The following is a 20480-nucleotide window of genomic DNA, read 5'->3' as shown; positions in this document are numbered from 1 at the left end:
CAACATGTGCTGACAGGCGGTATTTCATGCCCTACCATCCACTAGGGCGTGGTGGGAGAATAAAATAGTGTGCCGAGCGTAGCGAGGCACCGCGCCCGACGCATAGCGAGCGCAGCGAGCGATGCGAGGGGATGCAGTGCACTTTAAACTGTGTACATGTCGACTGTGTTGACATTCAGGTAAAAAAACAGTGAAAAACCCCATGTCGACTTTGTGAATGTCGACCTAGACAATGTCGACCTAATGACCTTGTCGACCTAATGACCTGTCGAACTAATGACCTTTCGACCTAGAATCTTTTCGACCTTTTCCCATGTCGACATATAATCATGTCGACCTTTTAGCAATTCGACCTAATGGATTCGATGTAATGACATTCGACCATAATGCATTCGACCAAACGATCCCAACCCCAGATTGGACATCTGGTTCGTTTTTAAGGTGAGTTGTTCAGGTGATCAGACCCTGGTGATTCTCAGAAGTGCGACATAGTGTTTACCTGACGTACAGGTAGATGCATACCTCTCGCCAGTACAATGCATTGGAGTATGACATATTGTGCCTGTGTGTCATGCCCCCAGTTCTCGTCATACTGGCTGGGGACAAGCTCGGCACCTCTGCTGAGAAGCCCCCGTTTCCTCCCCTGACACAGTGTAAATTATGCGCCTGTTACCCATTCATGGCTACTTCATAGACATGTGCACAGCGGGTGTCTGGGGTGCATAGGCACCCTCTAATGACTGCTGACGCAAAATGAACCAACTCAGGACTTCATTAATTGCCTGCCGACGTTGGCCTCCAGCCCGCACACCCACCCCAGATGATTCATTCACACGGCAGGTGCAGGGTCCTGCGAGCCTATGGCATTGGGTCCAATGCCTCTACAGTTGGCGCAATGGCATCACACTGCGTGCATGGCCACACACCCGCCAGCTCTGGTGTATCACTCACACACCCACTGTGAGTTTGTGCCACTGTTGGCCCACACCTGAAGCCGACTCATCAGGGACAATGGGCCCCATTCAGACCTGCTTGCTGGGCTGCGAGGTTTCACAGCCCAGTAAGCAGGTAGCCGCTGCCCCACAGAATGCACGCCCCCCCAACCTTGTAGACAACTGTGAATGCGTACGCAGCCTTGCACACAGGGGGATCCACTACTTGCTTGATGCTGCAAAGGCCGTGGGGAGAAGGAGGTGCTTATACCTCAGCAGCCCTTTGTCCCAAATGGCCGGGAATGCCTGTTTTCTGGGGCACTCCCAGAAAACGTCGGTGGCATGCCCCCGAATGCCTGAATGGTGGCAATCACCCTGCAAACAGCGAATGACCCCCATTGCACCTGGCATTATGGATGCATGGCATGGACGTGCGGTGAGGTAAATGGCTCAAGAGTCCCTGGCAAGTACCAGAGCCAGACATGCACACAATATATGAGCCATGGGGTACATACCAGCCGCAGTGTACTGCTGGAGATTCACTGAGTTTTGATAAGAGATATGCAGCAAAGGTAGCCAGGTGAGGCACTGCCTCACCTGCCATAGACTTTTTACTCCAGTGTTTTGACTATAAAAATTATTAGAATAAAAATAAGATTTTTTTTATAAATTATTTGTATTTTTGACATACTTTATCAATTCAAAACGCCGGCATATGCGCTAGTATGACAGGAAAGGCTGTGCCTCACCTGCCTCACCCCACCGCACGCAACTGATGCATGGTGTGATTGTCCTTGGCTGCTGGAACACATGTAAGCAGACGATTCATGTTTATTTTCCCTTTGCAGCATAAAACCAGCAACTTGTCAAATGTTTCCAAAATTACAGGGTAGTAAATGAATAGGTGACTTGTGTGACAGGATTAAAGACAAGGAACATTTACTATATGTGGCTCAGCTATAAACAGCAGCCAAGATATAAAATAAACATAATGATCAGGTTGAAGAGTGGAGCCATATTGTAGCATTTTTAGGAGAACAGCAGCTGTAGCTCAAGAACATCACGGCAAGAAACACCCAACTGTACTGTATGTAAAATGAGATTTGTTTAAATAAATCTGTGTGCATAAAGTTTTTTTTTATAGTTAGAGGTTGACTGATTCATACCTCCCAACTGTCACGATTACAGCGGGACAGTCCCGATTTTGGGTCCTGTCCCGCTGTCCCACCTGCGACAGGCATTGTCCCGCTGCGGGGGGTGGCAGTTGGGAGACCCCCCAATCTAATAGAATAGACGCTGTGCGCATGCGCCCTCATTTGCATACGCCCCACCCCCTTTTCGGGCACGAGTGTCCCTATTTCATTTAATCAGAAGTTGGGAGGTATGCTGATTTGACAGTATTAGAGGGGACAATCGTTACCAATTCTGGGCTCCATGGGTTCTAGTTCACCCAGGGCACTATTTATGTGCAGATAATGGTTGAGGTTTAATAGGATGAGAGATTCAGAAAGTAAGAGATTTGGTAAGAAACCTTTTTCAGGAGTAATGGGGTCTACGCACGTAGCGATGTCTGTAAATTAGCGTTATGAGCGATGCTAGATCGCACAGGACACACAGCACACAGCAATGTGCCTCTGAGCGATCTGTCAGGGCCAGTGGCCCCGACCAACTAATAACCAGTATGCAGGCCATTAAATGCCAAAAGATAGTGGTGCGAGGGGCCCCTCATCGCTATGGCCCCTACACACACAGCGATGTATGGCCATTTTTCTGAGCGATGTAGTTAAGTAACATCACTCAGAAATGACTTTATATTGCTACATGTGTAGGCCCCATAAGATGTCAAACATTAGAAATCAATGTTGGAAACTCATATACAGGGAATAGTTCATAGGTCATTTATAGCAACAAACCCAATTAGGAAAAATGTCTGATCACATAAAAATGGGAATTCACATCCGGTGGATAAGTGAATCACAGAAATGGTCTGGGATCAAGCAGTAATATTGTACAGTGTGAGAGTGTTCTTCAAATATGTGTCTGCTCTCAAAGTAAAAAATACTGATAATTAAGGCAATGTAAGTTATTTGATTATGTACTGAATACACGATAGACCTGGCAATGCAGTATATATTATAACAGATGTATGTGATAATACAGGACATGATGGTGATCATGGGACACAGGCAGCATATACCATATAGTTAGTGTGCAAGGTCTCAGCTTGCGCCTTTCCTACCTCTGTAAAACGAGAAGCCGTATGTTAGATCTAAAATAAAGTTTATTCACACTGAGGGCCTGGTGCACTGCAGGTGGGGCAGATGTAACAGGTTATTTTGTCTTTGTGCAGGGTAAATACTGGCTGATTTATCTGGGTACACACCACAATGATTGATATGGCCTCAATTCCGTCAATATTGATTCAATTCCGACCGATTGGGCATGTTTTAGATCCGTTTCCGTTCTGATGCGCATCCCCGCTGGTTGTTTGGTCGTATTGCAGTCAGGATTTGTAAAAGATCCCTTCAACTGGGTACAGATCGTGATTGGATCGTATGCAGATTGTGTGTAGATCGTGTGCTCCAACAGATTGTACGACCATTGTACGATCGTCTCACGATCATGATCATTCTGGTGTGTACCCTACATTACAATGCAATTTAGATTTCAGCTTTAACACCTCACCCAAATCTAACTCTCTCTGCACCTGTTTCATCTGTTCCACCTGCAGTGCAGCATGGTTTTGTCCATTAGAGAAAGATAAGCTTTTTGTGATCCATGCTGAATCAGCCCTTGAATGTGGTTTATGTGTAGGCAAAACCAGGGGGTTTATTTACGAAGAAGGGAATTCTGTTGAAGATTGGATGTTGCCATAACAACCAAACAGAATCTACTTATTTATTTAGCACCTTCTAGAATATAATAGATAGTATCTGATTGGTTGCTATGGGCAATATCTCATCTTCAATAGAACTCCCAGGAGTCAAGTTATGAACTAAATAACAGAGGACAAAGGGTTAACAGCTTGTAGAAAATGTTAGTTTAATTCACATGGCAAGTAAACAACAATCCAGGAAATGCCTGATTATATAAAACATAATAACATTAAAGATTAAAGAAATAGAAGGGATATGACAGCAGCTAAACGAGTTTGGAGGAAATGGCTTTTAGTTTGCTAAAACCCTTCTTGTGCTGGAGCTGCAGTCGCTGTCACCAGTCGGTACCAAAAACATTTCAAACTCTCACTTAACTCTACAGATATACAATGCTACTAAACTCATCCTTTATTTCCCTTTAATGCCCATGTTTCAGGAGATATGCAGGAGGATTGCCACCCTTTCCGGGGGGCCGGGAGGGTAGGCAACCCTGCATTTATCATTGACTTTTTATTACCAAGTATAGTAGCTCTTACTAACTGCTTTGGGGCTCATCTACATTTGGATATGTTATTTTAGTAGATTCCTCTCATGCTGCTTTCAGACCGTATAACTGGCTTTGACCCTGTATTTAAAAACCTTTCCAAAAACGTGTCTGCCAGGTAAAACCCCTATCACAGCGCATCTCTTAAACGGTATATTACCGTTTAAGTGCCGTTTTTTTACACTGGCAGACCCTTTTTTGGAAACTTTCCAAATACAGGGTCAAAGCCAGTGTGGTCTTCAGGGTTAACAAACCCCCCCCCATGTTTTTCGGAAAATGGCTGCCCCCATACGAAAGACAGTTTTTTTAAACAGGTTTTCCTATGGGGCAGCCATTTTCCGAAAGTCACTTTTTTTTTATAAGCAGCAGGAGCCGGGATCCGCAACGCAGGAGGTACCGGCCGCACGGGGGGTTCTTAAACACATTGGATGGGGGGGGGGGGGGGAAAGCGGGGGGCTCCAGGGGGTGAAGTGCCTATGAATATTTAATGAGCGCTCATTAAATATTCACTGCACTGGGTCCGCTCATTGGCTGGGTCCTAAATACCGTTTCAGACCCGATTTTGATGCCAAAATACCGGGTCTGAAACGGGTAGGACCCTCCATTTTAACCTTTTTTACAAAAACAGCTTTTTTAAAATGGTAAAGTGGTTCTGTACCTTTCAGACTGCACAGATTACCATTTTAAAACATTTAAAAATCGTAAAAAGTATGATACAAGGACCACGCTGGCTGGACCCCCAGGTGCTGGCAAGTACCAGGGGGAAGGGGGAGTGCACTAGCAAGAACCAGGGGAGGCGGGGAACCAGGGAAGGGGAGGTATATTACTGGTGAATTACAGGATTTACCTTTCACAGCGGGTTCAATGTGAAAGGTACAAAAACGCTAATTAACCAGTAATGTACCGTTTACAACATGCAGTGTGAAAGGGGTAAAACTTGCTCTGACCCGGTTAAAGAAATGTTTCAAAAACCAGGTCAAAGCAAGTTTTGCAGTGTGAAAGCAGCATAAGTGAATGCCGGCACAGAGGTTCAAAGCAATTTCATTACAAAAAAATTGACACAAACTATTGTTTTTTATTTTTTTACATGCTTTCATGTCTTCCTGCTATAGCAACCCTAACTTGTTCAATGACATCTTTGATTACCTGCTGTTCTAGATGCTGTTCTAGCTGCCTACAGCCGGGATGGGGAACTTTGGTCCTCCAGCAGTCGTTGAACTACATACCCCAATAGGGTTACCACCCGTCCGGGATTACTCCGGACAGTCCAGTAATTTTTCACCCGCCCGCGGCCCGGCCGGTCTAACTCTGGGCAGGAAACGCTGGGCATGAAATACTTTGGAGCTTAGTGAGGAGGATGTCTACTACACAAGCCGCAATCTAACCCCTGCACTGGACCAGCGCTGACGTCATACTGCCACCACACGCCGATCTCAGTCAGCCACCTGAACTCAGCCGCCAGCCTCCCTCTGCCCGCTCCCCGGCCGCAGCAGTATCCTGCAGGAATCCTGCTGGCCGGGTGGAGATGAAAAACCAACAGAGACTGTTTCATCTCTGAACCGCAGGGTAAGATTAGGGTTAGTGCTGCAACACAAAGTCCTCCCCCTCATCAATTGTTCTATAAAGCCCCCATACATCCAGGCGATTTGGTCCGATTGCGACCAATCGGCCCGTTAAATCGGACCAAATCGCATCTCCCTGACATTCCGTCAGGTCCGATGCGCGGTCCCGTGCGCATCGGACCCGACCAGGTGGTCGGAGTGGCAGGCCGTCCGACCACCCGTTCCTCCAGGCGGCGAGGCAGGCGGGAAGCAGGGATGCATGCGATCCATCACAACAGATCGCATGCGTCCCTGCCGCCGGAAAGGTCCCGGCGGCTCGTAAGGTATCGGGTGTCCGTACACTGCTGCGAGACATCGCAGGCAGTGTATGGGCATCTTAATACACACATTTGTTGATCATTATTTTATATATCTTTTTTATTTTATTATTTTTTATTTTATTTATTTTTTATATATTTTTTACTTTTGTATTTATTTATATATTGCCATATTCTTTTTCTTTTATTTTTAAGTTTATATTTATCACTCACTTTCCTTCTGTCATGCCTTATGCTCATCACTTTCCTTGCCTTGGTGCTCACTACTTTATCACTCAATTAGCGCTCTTTTTCAGCATTTCTATTATAGATGAGTCAGTGTGACACTGCCTCCGCACATCCATGTGACACACTGACCTGTGATTGACACTGCACACTCCGCCGTGGCACGTGCTGGGAGGAGGAGGGACAATATGTGCCATGTGCCCTCCTCCTGCTCCAGAGTCGAGCTGCGCTGCGTGACGTGGTGGTAACACCACGGCGCGGTCAGACTCAGAGAGTGACGATGGTCACGTGGTCTGCCAGAAGCTCATTGTGAAAAGGGGACATGCACTCCGGGACAACTCCAAGTCAGACACTCCCAGTGCCTATGCTGCCCAGTGCCCCCCATAACATAATTACAGTATATGTAAGTGGCAACTAAACTTAGTGCAGTGCCCCCCACCACCACCCCTGGCATCGAGCATGCAACCCCTGGCATCAAGCAAGAAACCCGTAGCAACAATTATGTTCGATAAGTTTCACTTATGTGGCATAATATGTAATAGGCATTATGGCATGTGGTATTTTATGTAATGGGCATTACGGTGTTTGGTATAACATGTGATGGATATTACAATGTGTGGTATAATATGTAATAGGTGTGTGACGTGTAATAGGCATCATGGTGCAATTTTTTTTCGGTGCGCACCTATTTTAGTTTGGTTCCTTCACTTTCATCATGGCTCCAAGATTTAAAAAAGATTTTTTTTTAAATTGACAAGTCCTGGCATAACATGTAATAAGTATCACGGTGTGTAGCATAACTTGTAATGGGCATCACGGTGTGTGGCATAACTTGTAATAGGCATCACAGTATGTGGCATAACATGTAATGGGCATTACAGTGTGTGGCATAACGTGTAATGGGCATTACAGTGTGTGGTGTAATGGGCATCACGGTGTGTGGCATAACTTGTAGTGGTATAACGTGTAATGGGGAGTGTGGCATAACGTGTAATGGGCATCATGGTGTGTGGTATAACATGTAATGAGCATTATAGTGTGTGGCGTAATGGGCATCACGGTTTGTGGCATAACATGTATTGGGGGTGTGTGGCATAACATGTATCACGGTGTATGGCATAACGTGTAAGTGGCATTTTGTTGTGCAAAATCAAAAATAGAGTTGAAACAAAAGTTAAAAAAAGCGTGTCAAGGGGCGGGGCAGGTCAATGGGTGGGCTGTGGGTGGGTCTCAACACAAAGGTGGTAACCCTATACCCAGGGGCGAATTTGGTGGTCAGGCCGCCCCTAGACACAATTTTGGTACTGCAGGGAGAATAGTTCCTTGCTGCTTGCACGGAACAGAAAGTAACACCAGTAGGTAACTTTGTGTGGACGGGCTCCGGATTTACAGGCTGTCAGCAAGGCAGGCATACTGCCTGTATGCTCTGCACGGAGGGAGGGACGGGACAGGACTGTGGCTTCATGCTGCCAGCGCTGCTGCCCAAAAGAGGGACAGGTACGGCGGCAGCCGACAGCAACGCTGAGGGGATGCAGAGAGGGTAGAGACTAGTTCCCATGCAGTATAGGTTACAGGAAGTGACGTTCAGTGAGGGCGGAAGTTGTTAGATGCCCTCACAACGTTTTTAAATTTATGTGTAATTCATGTAGGTGTCGTTTATTTTGTTTTATTTTTGCAGCATTGTACGCTCGCACGCTTCGGGCACGGTGGCTCGCTTCGCTCGCCACAGATTTATATTCCCCCTCCAGGTATACGTGGACCCAGGGCATGATGGGAAAATTACCTAAACTGCATGGGATCTAGACACTACCATGCAGAGAGGCTAGAGAGCTCCTCCCTGCACTGAGGAGCGGCCGCTCTGTAAAAGTCAGTGTCAGTCAGACTGACAAACTGAGTGGCAGCAGGTGCCCGGCGGCTGCCGCCCTTGACAGGTGCCGCCCCTAGGCCCGTGCCTCACGGGCCTAGTGATAAATCCGGCCCTGCCTATACCCCAACATGCCCTGCAACAGTTTTAGCATGGCCAAATAGCAAAACTGTAGCAGGGCATGCTGGGATGTGTAGTTCAACAAAATAGTTGGAGGGCCAAAGGTTGCCTATACCAGGCCTACATGTTTAAGTGGGGAGCTTGATGGTTTAAAACATCGATGGGGTGCATGTATACCGTAAATTAAAAAAAGTATACCATCAATGCTATCCATTTCTGCCAGCATTTGTCGTTGTTCATCGATGTTAGACGATGGGCATCCTTACCGATGGGTTAAGGGACCTCCTGATGTCACAGGGGAGGAGAGGGTGTGGAGAGAGAGGAGGAGCAAGGTCAGAAGAGGGGTCCCAAATGGACCCCTCGCGGGCTCCTTTCGCTCGCCACGCTTCAGGCATGTTGTCTCGCTTCGCTCGCCACCCTGACCCGCCTTGCTCCGCTCGCCACCCGCCTTGCTCCTCCCCCTGGGCGTGGAAGGTACTTTAGTTTAGGCTACTATTGACTGACTCCCCCATCAAGGTTTTTTCCCCAAGGCGAGCGCCGAGCGTTCACGTGACCCCAGCCTGGGAGACTGCAATTCCCATAATGCACCGTACAGGCAGCGGCCACTTATTGGTGGTCTGATGGTAACCCGGAAATGAGGCGGAAGCAGCAGCGGGTGACGTGGAGTAGTTATGGTGAGCCAGGGCAAAAGGAAACATGGGTGTAATATAATGTAGTCCTGTCAGTGGTTGTTTGTTGCTCATCATCGTGATGTGTTTCCTTTCAGGCGACTGGCACTGACCGGCTGGCGGGGGCCGGGCTGGTGGCGTTCAGCAGCCTCCTTTTCGGCTACTACACAGTGTGGGTCATCTGTCTGGTACGTGCTGGAGCGCACATGCATTGCCTGTAGAACTACAAGTCGCAGCATGCTTTTGCTTTGCTGCTGGAGATATGGCGATGACACTAATACTACTAATAACGAAGGGTCCAGGATCTGTGCTTAAATGCAGGATGACCATCGATGGGGCGATCATTGATGGTTAACTCACTGATGTCCATCCCTAGAAAATTATGAATGCCCGGGCTCTCACAATACTCCCAATAAACACACTCGTCATGCACACCTCTCCCTGCCCCATTGGTGTTTACAATATATATACAGCAGGCTTTCACAGACTGAGATTTATACCCATTTTCCACAAAATCCCAGGTGTGATTCTGGATTTGGAACATCGCTGCGGCTCCAACCCAGGATACTCTTGGGCGCTGTTCACACTGCACATGGGTGCATTCTCTTGTCTGTGAGTGCTTTAGGATCATGGGTGGGATGCCGCACATCGCTAAATTATCGCACTAACATATTTAATCACAGTTTCTTATATAGTGTATACATATTCCGCAGCGCTTTACAGATAATATTTGAACATTCACATCAGTCCCTGCCCCAGTGGATCTTACAATCTACATTCCCTACCACATGTACACATACAGACAATCTAGGGTTAATTTTGTTGGAAGCCAATTAACCTAGCAGTATATTTCTGGTTGTGGGAGGAAACCCACGCAAGTACGGGGAGAAACTACAAACTCTGCACAGTTAGAGCCATGGTGGGAATCAAACCCATGACCTCAGCGCTGTGAGGCAGTAATGCTTACCATTACACCATATGTGATAATTAGTGCAAAGGACAGCTCTTGCGTTAAAAGCTGTCCTTTGCGTTTCACAGGCGATGTGCAGCAGGTGTCCGGCGGCTCCACCTCCCTCCCTTACTTGGTGCTGAGGGGCGGGGGTTCGTGAGGCGCTGGGGCGCATTATGTGGATACCGCCTGCAGCGGTATCCACAAACCGTGCGGGTTTTCCTGCATATAACCCAGATAATGGGGTTTTTACCACATTTTTGCGTTAGAGCATCCCACCCCTTATCTCCAAAAGCCAGGAAATCGTCTCTCCCCATGCTGTAAACAGGACCCAGATCGTATAATCTGGGTTACCCGCTTACACTGAACCTTACCGGGGTCCTTCATGGGATCAACTCTAGTGGCTACCCAGGAAGGATTGCCTGTATTTTTTGGTGGGGGGAGGAAGGGCCAGTTCCCACTTATTTAAATCCCAGATTGATGCATGTTCAATTGTAATAAAACATGTGCATTTAGAGACAAGTGGAAAAGGGTTATAATATTGTGGAAGGAGCAGGGTCTCCCAACTCCCAAGAGCACATAGAATATCAGGAGATGAGTGGTGTGTTAGTAAGGACAGGGCTGTATTTGAAAGGGACAGTGACATGCAAAGAGGGAAATAGAGACAGAAGGAAGCCACAGAGTATATGAGATGAGTGATGTACTGTATCAGGACAGGGGCAGTGACATGTGAGGAGGGGAATGGAGGCAGCAGAAAGCCGCCAACTGAGAGTTACATAGTGGAGGGAACAGGGTACCACAGCAGCACTGGTAACATCAGGAGATGAGTGATGTAAAAGAAGACCACAGGCGGGGAGTTTTATATTGTCAGGAGCTATAAAGTGGCGGAAGCAGGTCATCCAGCAAAACAAAGTAGTGATGAGTGGTTCCGGTCACACTGATGCAGGAAGGTTGTGATGTAAGGCAGTTATTTCATGCAATGTTTGTCACAATGACTGGATGCTAGGTTTTACATTACACTGTGTGTTTGCTTTGGTATAAAGATAATGACAACACACATTGTAACACATCCATTTACTAATTTGAGCTTTTTCTATCTTTAATGCAATCTCTTATTTGCTTTCAGCCATTTATCGACAGTGAGCATGTGATTCATTCCTTTTTCCTGCCCAGAGAGTACTCTGTGCTTCTGCCCCTATTAGCTGCCCTTATTCTACTGCTTCTTGTAGGTGAGTCACGTTTTGGGGAAATCTTTACAAGGTTAATATTTGGCTGCTGTATGAATGAGCAAATCCTTGTTAAGCTGCATACACACCGGACAAATTGCGGCACTGCTGATATCTTTCACGATATCGCCGGTGACACTAGGTGAACGATATAATGCTAAACACTGAAGGATCGCTTTAACAATATGGTTCATTGACGTCACTGGGTTAGCCCTCTGAGCATGCAGTTATTTGATGATATGTCAAATTGAGCTGCACTCACAGATGACGGAGTGATGGTGTGACGACAGCGCTAGTGACCATCGTTCATTGCTCGTAGTATACATACTGGGCGATCTTTTGACTCTTTGCCAACATTGCTGTGGAGATATCCTCAAAACATCTGCTACAAGTGCTGCTCATAGTGACTGGTCTTTTTTGGGTGCAATATTTAACTAAATGTCACTTGGCGGTATTTGTATTTATTTATATTAAATGAACAGTCGCTGTGGGCGACGCTGACATTTTTAGTGGATATTTCAAAGATCTCTCACAGCAACTTGGCACTCGAATGGTTAAGCAACATCACTTAGAAGGGCCAGAATGTGTGATATCGTTTAAAAAATAACCCAGTCTGTATTCAGCTTTTATAAGAGGTTTGTATGAGTTTGGCAGGAATTGTCACTCGTATTAATGTATACAGGAGTGTTTATAGAAGCCAGCCACATGGTTCTTTTATTGGCATATTCTTTTCTTCATTAGCGGAATTTCATCTTGTACTTCAGCGCTGCTTATGCAGATACAACTTTTTTTTCTGGCCAATAGAAAAGTACCAGCAGAGAGTTTGTGGATTTCTATTGGTCTGCACACAGAGATGGCAAAATAGTCAGATGACAGGTAGTTTTCATTCTAGCAGCCTACACCTTTCAAAACCTGTGCAGTTCCTCTTTCCTGTCTGGGGTGTCACTGTCTGCTGTGGTGTCTTTATAACATTGTGGCCTGTATCTCAATGCAGACCAGACTGTACTAGAAAACACCAAAGCAGACCATGACACCCCAGGCAGGAGAGAGCAACTGCATGGGTTTTGAAAGGTGCAGGGTGCTAGATGAACACATAAGGAAGAGGACCTGGCAGAACTGGCTGGACAATAGACAAACCCCTCTAATCATAGCCCCACTCTCTTAGTTCACTGGGCCCATCATGTGTAATAGCTGCCCTGCTTAGTACAGTTTGTGTAACCTTTATGCTTTGTGTCTTTCTATATCCTTAGGAATTTTTGTGACTTATGTGATGATGAAAAATCGGAGCCCTAAGATAAAATCACAGTGAAGATGAAGTATGTTGCTAGTCCCTGTTTGAAGTGACTGCTTTTCACCTACTGTATTCCAAGACAAATGTTACATCCTGCATGACATTTCACACCTAGAATGATGAGATAAAATACACCAATGAGTTCTCCTATCTTCGCTGAACACTGTTATCAGAAGTACACTTGCAGACTATGCGACCAACGGTGGACATAAACATTGCATCCATCTTCAAAATTTGTTAGAGAAATGCTGCCACCTTGTGGTTGAACTCTATTATGACAACATGTATGTAGGATGCTTTAAACATTCCAGGTCTACAGTATAAAATGGCCCAATCATGCTGCTTGCAGTAAAACCTTCATTTCTTGTTCTTGTTACAAAGCCAACCAGCTTCATGCGTATGCTCGATGTCTCTGAGAAATGTTCCTGCAGTGGATAAGACTTGAATATAATCATTTCAACAATGATTGATTGGTTTATATTCTTACTATAATTTTTACACTGTCACAGGCATCAAACACACGAAATGTGTAAATGATTTCTCAGCTTAACCATTGGCACGTATTACAAATTTGTCTATTACATTGGTCATAAATAGTGTTCATTCTAGCACCCGCCATCTTTGAAAACCCATGCAGTTCCTCTTCCCTGCCTGGTGTGTCGCTGTCTGCTGTAGTGCTTCTTCTGTGTATCAGCACTGATATGCAAACCAGACCTGTGCTAGAGACACCCCAGGCAGGAAACAGGAACTGCATGGGTTTTCAAAGATGGCGGGTGCTAGAATGAACACAAATAAATCGTTTGAATTGGTCATGAACCACCAATCCAGGGCACCCGTTCAAGTCCCCTGAGGCACCCCAGGGTGACACTGCACACAGTTTGGGAACCACTGAATTAGTCCCTTTTTAAGGCTTCCTCTGATAACTAGTAAAAAAAAATCCAACACAAAAATGTCCCTATATGTTTGATGCAGTAGTTTATATTTTTAGTTCTGACTTTTTTGAATTGTCATGGATAATGTGAATATTCAGTATATGTTTTCAGAGCTATTGCACAGAACTGTCAAATACTCTTTTTACTTATAGCTGCAGGCTACTTCAGAGTTGCCTACCCTCACGGAATGGCCGGTAGGGTCCCGCAAACTAGGTCCCCCTCCCAAAGCCTCCTGTGGACCGTCTTCCATGACCCTCCCTCGCCTAGAATTGCATCTTTGTAGCCCTCCCCCTGCTGTACAATGCCTGAAATACCGGCAATGCAAGGTGGGGGCGTGACCACTAGGATGGGCTCGTGCTGACCACGCTCCCACTCGGGATGATCCTCTGGCCTTGCCCCCCCACACCTCACTGAACTGGCTGCCCTCTCCCAGAGGGAGCAGCCGGACAGTAGGCAACCCTGGGATACTTTAGGGTTCTGCTGCAGGAGGAGTGAGTTGGGGGGAAGGATAAAAAAAAATACCAGGAACCATCAGGATTCTGACCAGTGGATCTCACTGTCAGAATACCAGCAGCTGGGATTTTGTATCCAAACCATTTTGTTAATCTGAGCAAGTAAACTGTTAACTTCCATTTATGCAAATATTTTTTGCACCGAAATGTACTGACTATTTAAACATAATGAAAATAAACCTTTTATTTGTAAACACAACTAATATTCTATTCTCTCTGAACATTGCTATTTACACCCTAGCTGTATTGCCACCTCATCTGACAAACCTTTTATGTACACCCATTTGAAAAAAGCTTTAGAGAGTTGGGGGTGGGTGGCAAAAGAACCAATCAGAAGTCACAATCTCCATGTTCACAACTTCTATTTGCACCACCTGCTCCTTCTCCACTTCCGCAGTGTAACAGATAACTATTTATTCCACCGAGTGTGTCATGGTAAGTGGTAGCCGATACTGTATAAGAAAATGATTAAGATTACTGGTGGAGTGTGACCAGTGCAAAAAAAAAAAAGGATGAGAATGAATTTACTATAAAAGTATTTTTTTTTTTTTTTTTACTTTAATACATTTTTATTGACATTTTCATATTATGCAAATGGGAGGTGTGGGGGGGGGGGGTAACAGAGAAAAGGGAGGGTGAACAGTCACCAAAACAATAGCAATAACAGTCTCATAACTGTATAATGCGAGATATAACAATAAAAAAGGATAACAAAGTATGTACTATAAAATGCCGTAGAGTGCAACTTGAGTATTCAGGGGGGGAAGGATGAGAGTACTAAGTGCAGGGGATTGAGAGCGAGAGATGGTCAGGTCTTGGTCTATAATGTCAGCCCCTTCGCCGGCCGTGGTGAAAACCTTCCAGGGGTTCCAGCGGGATAGGGAGGAGGTCGTAGGAGAGCGGGTGAGGGAGAGACCCGTCTCGAGTAGAAAGTGCGAGTGAGTTTTCCACACCACTAGGGGGATGGAAGGGGGGGCTCTTGTTTCCAATGCTGTGTAAGCACTGTTCGGGCAGCGATTCAAATATGGCCTAAGACGTAGTGGAGGGAAGAGGGAACTGAGATGGGGAAACAGTTAAGGAGAGCTATAAGGGGTGAGGGCGAGAGAGACATGAGTAGAACGTTGTTATTGAGGTCAAAAACTGCTTTCCAGAAGGGAAGAATCTTCAGGCATTACAAAAAGAATGTGGAACTGATGGCCGACCTCACCACACTGACGCTAACAGAACTTCGAGCAGGGGGGCCAGATCGTATGTACTCTGTCCGGCGTGAGATAAAACCTATGTAGTAGCTTAACGTGCATCTCGGAGTGGTTTAAACATCTGGACATGGAGTATGAAGAGGCATAGGTATGTCTCCACTGGGCCTCCTGCAATACTTGCCTAATATCTAGTTCCCAACGGATTTGGGATTTAGTTTTAGGGGATGGGACTAAATCTAAAAGTGTTTATACCAGAAGGAGATTTCACCTCTATGTTCCTTTCCAAAGAGTTTGTTAAATATAACCACTAGATTAGGGGCTGGTGCAGTCAGTGTGGAGGGGAGGCTTTTCCACCAGTGTTGTAGCTGATAACATTTTAGTCTGTCCTAGTCAAGTAGGGAAAAGCGTTGCAGATCTGAAAAGGGACTTAGGTCGAGCCCAGTCAGTAGATCGCCTAATAGTTTAATTCCCTTCTTGATCCATCTATTGAGGTTGAAAATAGGGATTATAGAGGCCACAGTGTGTAGTGAGACTAGGGGCATGTTATGGGGATAAGTGGAAAGGGCGTGGGTCAATCTATCCCAAACAGCTAATGCAGTGCGGGTAGAGGGAAGAAAGTTTAGGGGCTTGGGGTGGAGATTAGGGGGTAACCAGAACAAATCCCTCAAGGGGAATATAGGGTAGGCCATCTCTTCCAAGCGTGTCCATTCTCTAATGGCGGTGTGAACAAAGAAGGGTTTGAGTTGGGTTAGGAAGGTGGCCTCTTGGTAAAGTGAAAGGTTGGGAAGGGTAAGACTTCCTTTAGCCTTAGGTAGGCACATTTTAATGCGGGCTAATTTAGGGGGTTGTGATGCCCATACATAGGTTGACATAATGCTATGGGCTTTGTCGAGATATTTTTCAGGGGGGAATAGGGGATGGTACGAAAGAGGAACATAAGTTTGGGGAGAAGTGACATTTTGTAGGTGGCTATACGGCCTAACCAAGAGATATCATAATTAATGCAAGATTTGGAGAGGGATGAGATTGAGTTAAGGAGAGAGGGGAAATTGGGGGGGTGATATAAACACCAAGGTGGCGTATCGCAGAAGTTTGCCAATTATAGCGGTCTAGAGAGCGTAAGGTAATTATAGAGTGATGTAGGTTAATGGGCAGGGCATCGGTCTTAGTCGTGTTTAGTTTGTAATATTATGCTAAGGAGTATGTTATGGAGATGAGGGAGGGTTTCAATTGGTTTCGAGACTAGTAAAAGGACAGCATTTTCGCTTTTAAGGTCCATACACACTGGGTGATTTAGCGATTTTCCCTGGGGGTGGATGACTTTCCATTGCAGGACCCTATGGAAAGCCGTCCACCCCTTTGCTCATCTGCTGGTAAAACCAGCAGATGAGTGGCTGGGTCAGCGATGATGATGATTGGGTAGCGCACATCAGTGCTCATCACTGCGCTGTACACACCAGGCGACTTTCAAGCTGAAATGCTTTCAGATCAAAGTCGCTCAGTGTGTGAGGGCCTTTAGATGAACCAAATAAAACCTTGATTTACTTCTGTTTCTATCTCCCTTCATTATACTTTTGGGAGCATATTGCTCTTAACCTTTTGGGTGCCAACATCTCTGTGAGAGGCGTAAAATGTCTACTAAAAATGCCAACATCTCTGTGGGAGATGTGCAAAATATCGGCTAAAAATGCCAGTGTCGCTCACACCTATGTAAGGTAACATTACAGGTCATTATGATGAATAAAAATGTTTGTTTGGCAATTTTCACTCCAATTTTGACAAATTCACTTGGCACTCAAAGGGTTAAGGGTTTTGTTTTTTTGTAAGCGGTGGTAGGCCTGTGGCACAGGACTGACAAAATATCCAGGACCCTACAACTTAGGCAACATACGGATTTGGGTGGGTCCAACTTAAACCTTGAGTATAACTTTTATAGACAAACTGGCATTTAAGGCAAAACCTACAAATCCCCTTTTCTGAATATAGAAACCAAAAAATATTCCAAAGCAAACTAAAAATGTAACAAAAACATTTGGGTCTATTTACCAATAAGCAGTGTTAATAGTTATCATATTGTATCATCGGTGCCAGAAAGCATCTTGATCTCTGCATACATAGAACTATGAGCAGTCTGCATTTCTGTCAGTATGCCCACAACGTGCTCTGATCGGCAGTAGAAGCCCAGGGTCATCAGTGTTGGGTCCCAGGACTAGAGTCCTAACTGTCTCCCCCTGATGGCAGCCCTGTGCGGCAGCTTGTATGAGTCAAATCTTCCTGGTGTGTTTAGGCTCAAAATATAAAAAGGACAATATTTGTAATAACATAACATCCTTGGTTAAAATACTGAAATGCGAGGTGTCGTTTAGTATATAAACACCTTATAGCAGATGCGGAACTACCATTGGTCAGCCACTGTTTTTCCTGTCACACTATGACAACCACTGACTCCCTGTCACCCTCTGCCTCTTCCTGTCATCACCTAGCGTTTTGCATTTTATGAACTTGGTTCTTGGAGACTAAATTATATTTTTGCACCGGGGCTCATCACCCACAAGTTCCACTACTGCTGCACAGTGAGGATTTTAGTAATACCCCTTTACACCCAAATCCCGGGTCCTGCCCTTTTACACCGCCACTGACCCGGGTCCATAAGGGAAAAACCCAGGTTTTTGTGGTGGTGTAAAAGTGTATGAGTGACAATCATAGGCATATGTAAGGGGTGGTCTGGGGTACACCGGACCACCCATTAGACAGCTGGCCCCTGCACACACAATTTACAGAAATGACAGCCGGGCAGAAAAGGGCTGTACGCTGCCCGGCTGTATAGTCACTGGCTAACTTCTAAGCAAACAAGCAGCTCTGTCCCCATTGATATTGTCAATGCTCCTGCTGGACCGCAAGTCAATAGGATCTTACGGTCCGGCAGCCAATCAGGAGCATTCACCAATGCCACTCTTGATTGGCTGTCGGCTGCAAGCTCGCGGTCCAGCGGGAGTATTGAATGAAGATATCGACAGGGACGGAGCTGCTGTTTTGCTTAGACCAGTCATTCCCAACCACGGTCCTCAAGGCACACCAACAGTGCATGGTTTAATCAGAATCACTCAGAATCACTTTTAGCTTAGAGAATTTCCCCCTTAATGTGACATTTTTTTCCATGCGATTAATCTCATGCGAAAGGGCTGCCAGGGGAGTTCAAGGGAAATCGAATGTGATACATTGCAGATGCTAAAAATCACCCACGATATGCTGCTGATGATCTGATTCCAATTGATCTTATGTGCTGCACATAGTATCTCAGGAACTGATCAGATGTGCACGGTAACGCGCATCAGATCTGATCAGATTTCAAACACCTCCGATTTGGCCAGTTTTCATGTGATAATCAGACCGATCCATCAGAATCGGATAAAAAAACGGCCAAAATCGCATAGTGTATGGGCACCTTTACACATACCATGGGGGTGATTCAGGCTGGTTTGCAAAAGCAAACTCCTTCTTTGATGGACAAAACCATGCTGCACTGCAGGAGGGGCAGATGTAACACGTGCAGAGAGAGTTACATTTGGGTGAGTTATGTTGTCTTTGTGCAGGTTAAATACTGGCTGCTTTATTATTACACTGCAATTTAGATTTCAGTTTGAACACACCGCACACAAATCTAACTCTGCACATGTTACATCAGCCCAACCTGTAGTGCAGCATGGTTTTGTCCATTAAAGAAGGTGTTTGCTTTTGCAAACCAACCTGAATCACCTCCTATGTGTGAGCCATTGCTGTATTACCTCTGATCCCTGCTGTGATTCCTCATGCAGGGCTATTTTTCTGCAGGCTCCAGCAGGAACTGAGGCCCTTATTCTAGTTCACTCTTTCTGACAAAATATTTCTTAGATGGACAAAACCATGTGCACTGCAGGTGAGGCAGGTGTAAAACCCCACCCAAATCTAATTATCTCTGCACAAGTAACACCTGCCTCACCTGCAGTGCACATGGTTTTGTCCATCTAATGCTGTGTACACACGGGGTAATATGATTGCTGGGGATATATTGCTAGCAATATATCCCCAGCAATCATATTGCTCAGTGTCTCCTTTTCATCAGCGATGAAAAGGAGACACTGCTACGGGGCTGAGGTGGAGCGCAGTAGCAGCAGACGCTGCTGCTGTCACTTTGATGGGAGGAGGGAGGGAGCAGCGGCACGGGGCTGGGGAGATCAACGCTGATCTCACCGGCGCTGACCTCCCGGCACAGTGATCGCAGAGGAAATCCGCTGGTCGCAGGAGCATGCTCCTGCGACCAGCGACCATTAGGCAGTGCACACGGGAGCGCGCAGCTGGCGATTTATCACCAGCTGCGCTCCAAATCACTGGCAATATGGTCGCTCAGTGACCATATTCCCAGCGATTTTACATGAAATTGCACCCGTGTGTACTCACCTTAAGAAATATTTTGTCAGAAAGAGTGAACTAGAATAAGGGCCACAGTTCCTGCGGGAGCCTGCAGAAAAATAGCCCTGACTGTATGTATCAGTATTGGGAAGCATCATATCAGGTCCCTGGCCTACCACTATTGTAGCTAACTGCGCAGGCACCCGGCGAAGCAGAGCACAGGGACAGGCCCCTTTCAGAGCCCCTGTCCATGCATTTGCAAGATGATACATTCGTCCGAGAGGATCACATATTACCATGCGATCCTGGGCGGTAAATGCCACCCAGGTGGCATTGCATATGGGAACCAATAATAAATGGGCCCCTTAAAGCACATAAATCATAGACATCAGATTCACATGACAGTTTCCATGTATAAGTAGATATATTGACAGGGGTCCTGATATTTTTGCAAGGGGTGTCTGAGATTTCAAATACCAGGTGTGAACTCTCAGGTGTGCCCTATTACACCCAGGTAATCGATGGTGGTATAATATCAGACACACGCACATGGTATAATCATGCATATGTTACTGTAACATGAAGTTATACATATACACGTCATTAATACTCCAGCTCCCTCAGCGCCTCTTTGTTGCAGAGAAAGAATCATCGAAGCAATTTGTACACTGATTGCTGTAAATAGAGACAGGATTATATCATCCCCAGGGAGTTAAATCTCAGCCGCTTGCTTTAACATCACTCGTAGCCAGGAGTCCTGTGCAATCTTTTCCATTACAGTTATTATTTCTGCACCGGAACAGGTTAGTCAGTACATTGCAGACTAGTGTGTGAGGTGCACTGCTCGCTGGTAAAGAGGATATAACTGCAGCTC

At 45.8% G+C, this 20480-nt stretch overlaps 2 protein-coding genes across 2 annotated transcripts in view; one reads left to right on the top strand and one right to left on the bottom strand.

Moving 5' to 3' along the window:
- LOC146035481 (uncharacterized) overlaps positions 1-9042 on the bottom strand; it is a 28577-nt gene extending 19535 nt beyond the window's left edge. Inside the window, exon 1 of the transcript XR_014460665.1 lies at positions 8639-9042. The gene's annotated coding sequence lies outside the window, so the exon portion shown is untranslated. The remainder of the gene's footprint in view (positions 1-8638) is intronic.
- On the top strand, positions 8862-14217 carry DPM2 (dolichyl-phosphate mannosyltransferase subunit 2, regulatory). Its single transcript, XM_083158966.1, has 4 exons — positions 8862-9114; positions 9207-9296; positions 11184-11286; positions 12534-14217. The coding sequence occupies exons 1-4, from the start codon at positions 9112-9114 to the stop codon at positions 12590-12592; spliced, it is 255 nt and encodes an 84-aa protein (XP_083015092.1). The 5' UTR covers positions 8862-9111; the 3' UTR covers positions 12593-14217.
- The last annotated feature ends 6263 nt before the right edge of the window (positions 14218-20480 follow it).

Source organism: Crinia signifera, chromosome 9 (genome assembly GCF_055691185.1).
Source record: "Crinia signifera chromosome 9, ASM5569118v1, whole genome shotgun sequence".
Lineage (NCBI taxonomy): Eukaryota > Metazoa > Chordata > Amphibia > Anura > Myobatrachidae > Crinia > Crinia signifera.
The sequence above is the reverse complement of the archived record's forward strand: the minus strand, read 5'-3'. Positions and strand labels throughout refer to the sequence as shown.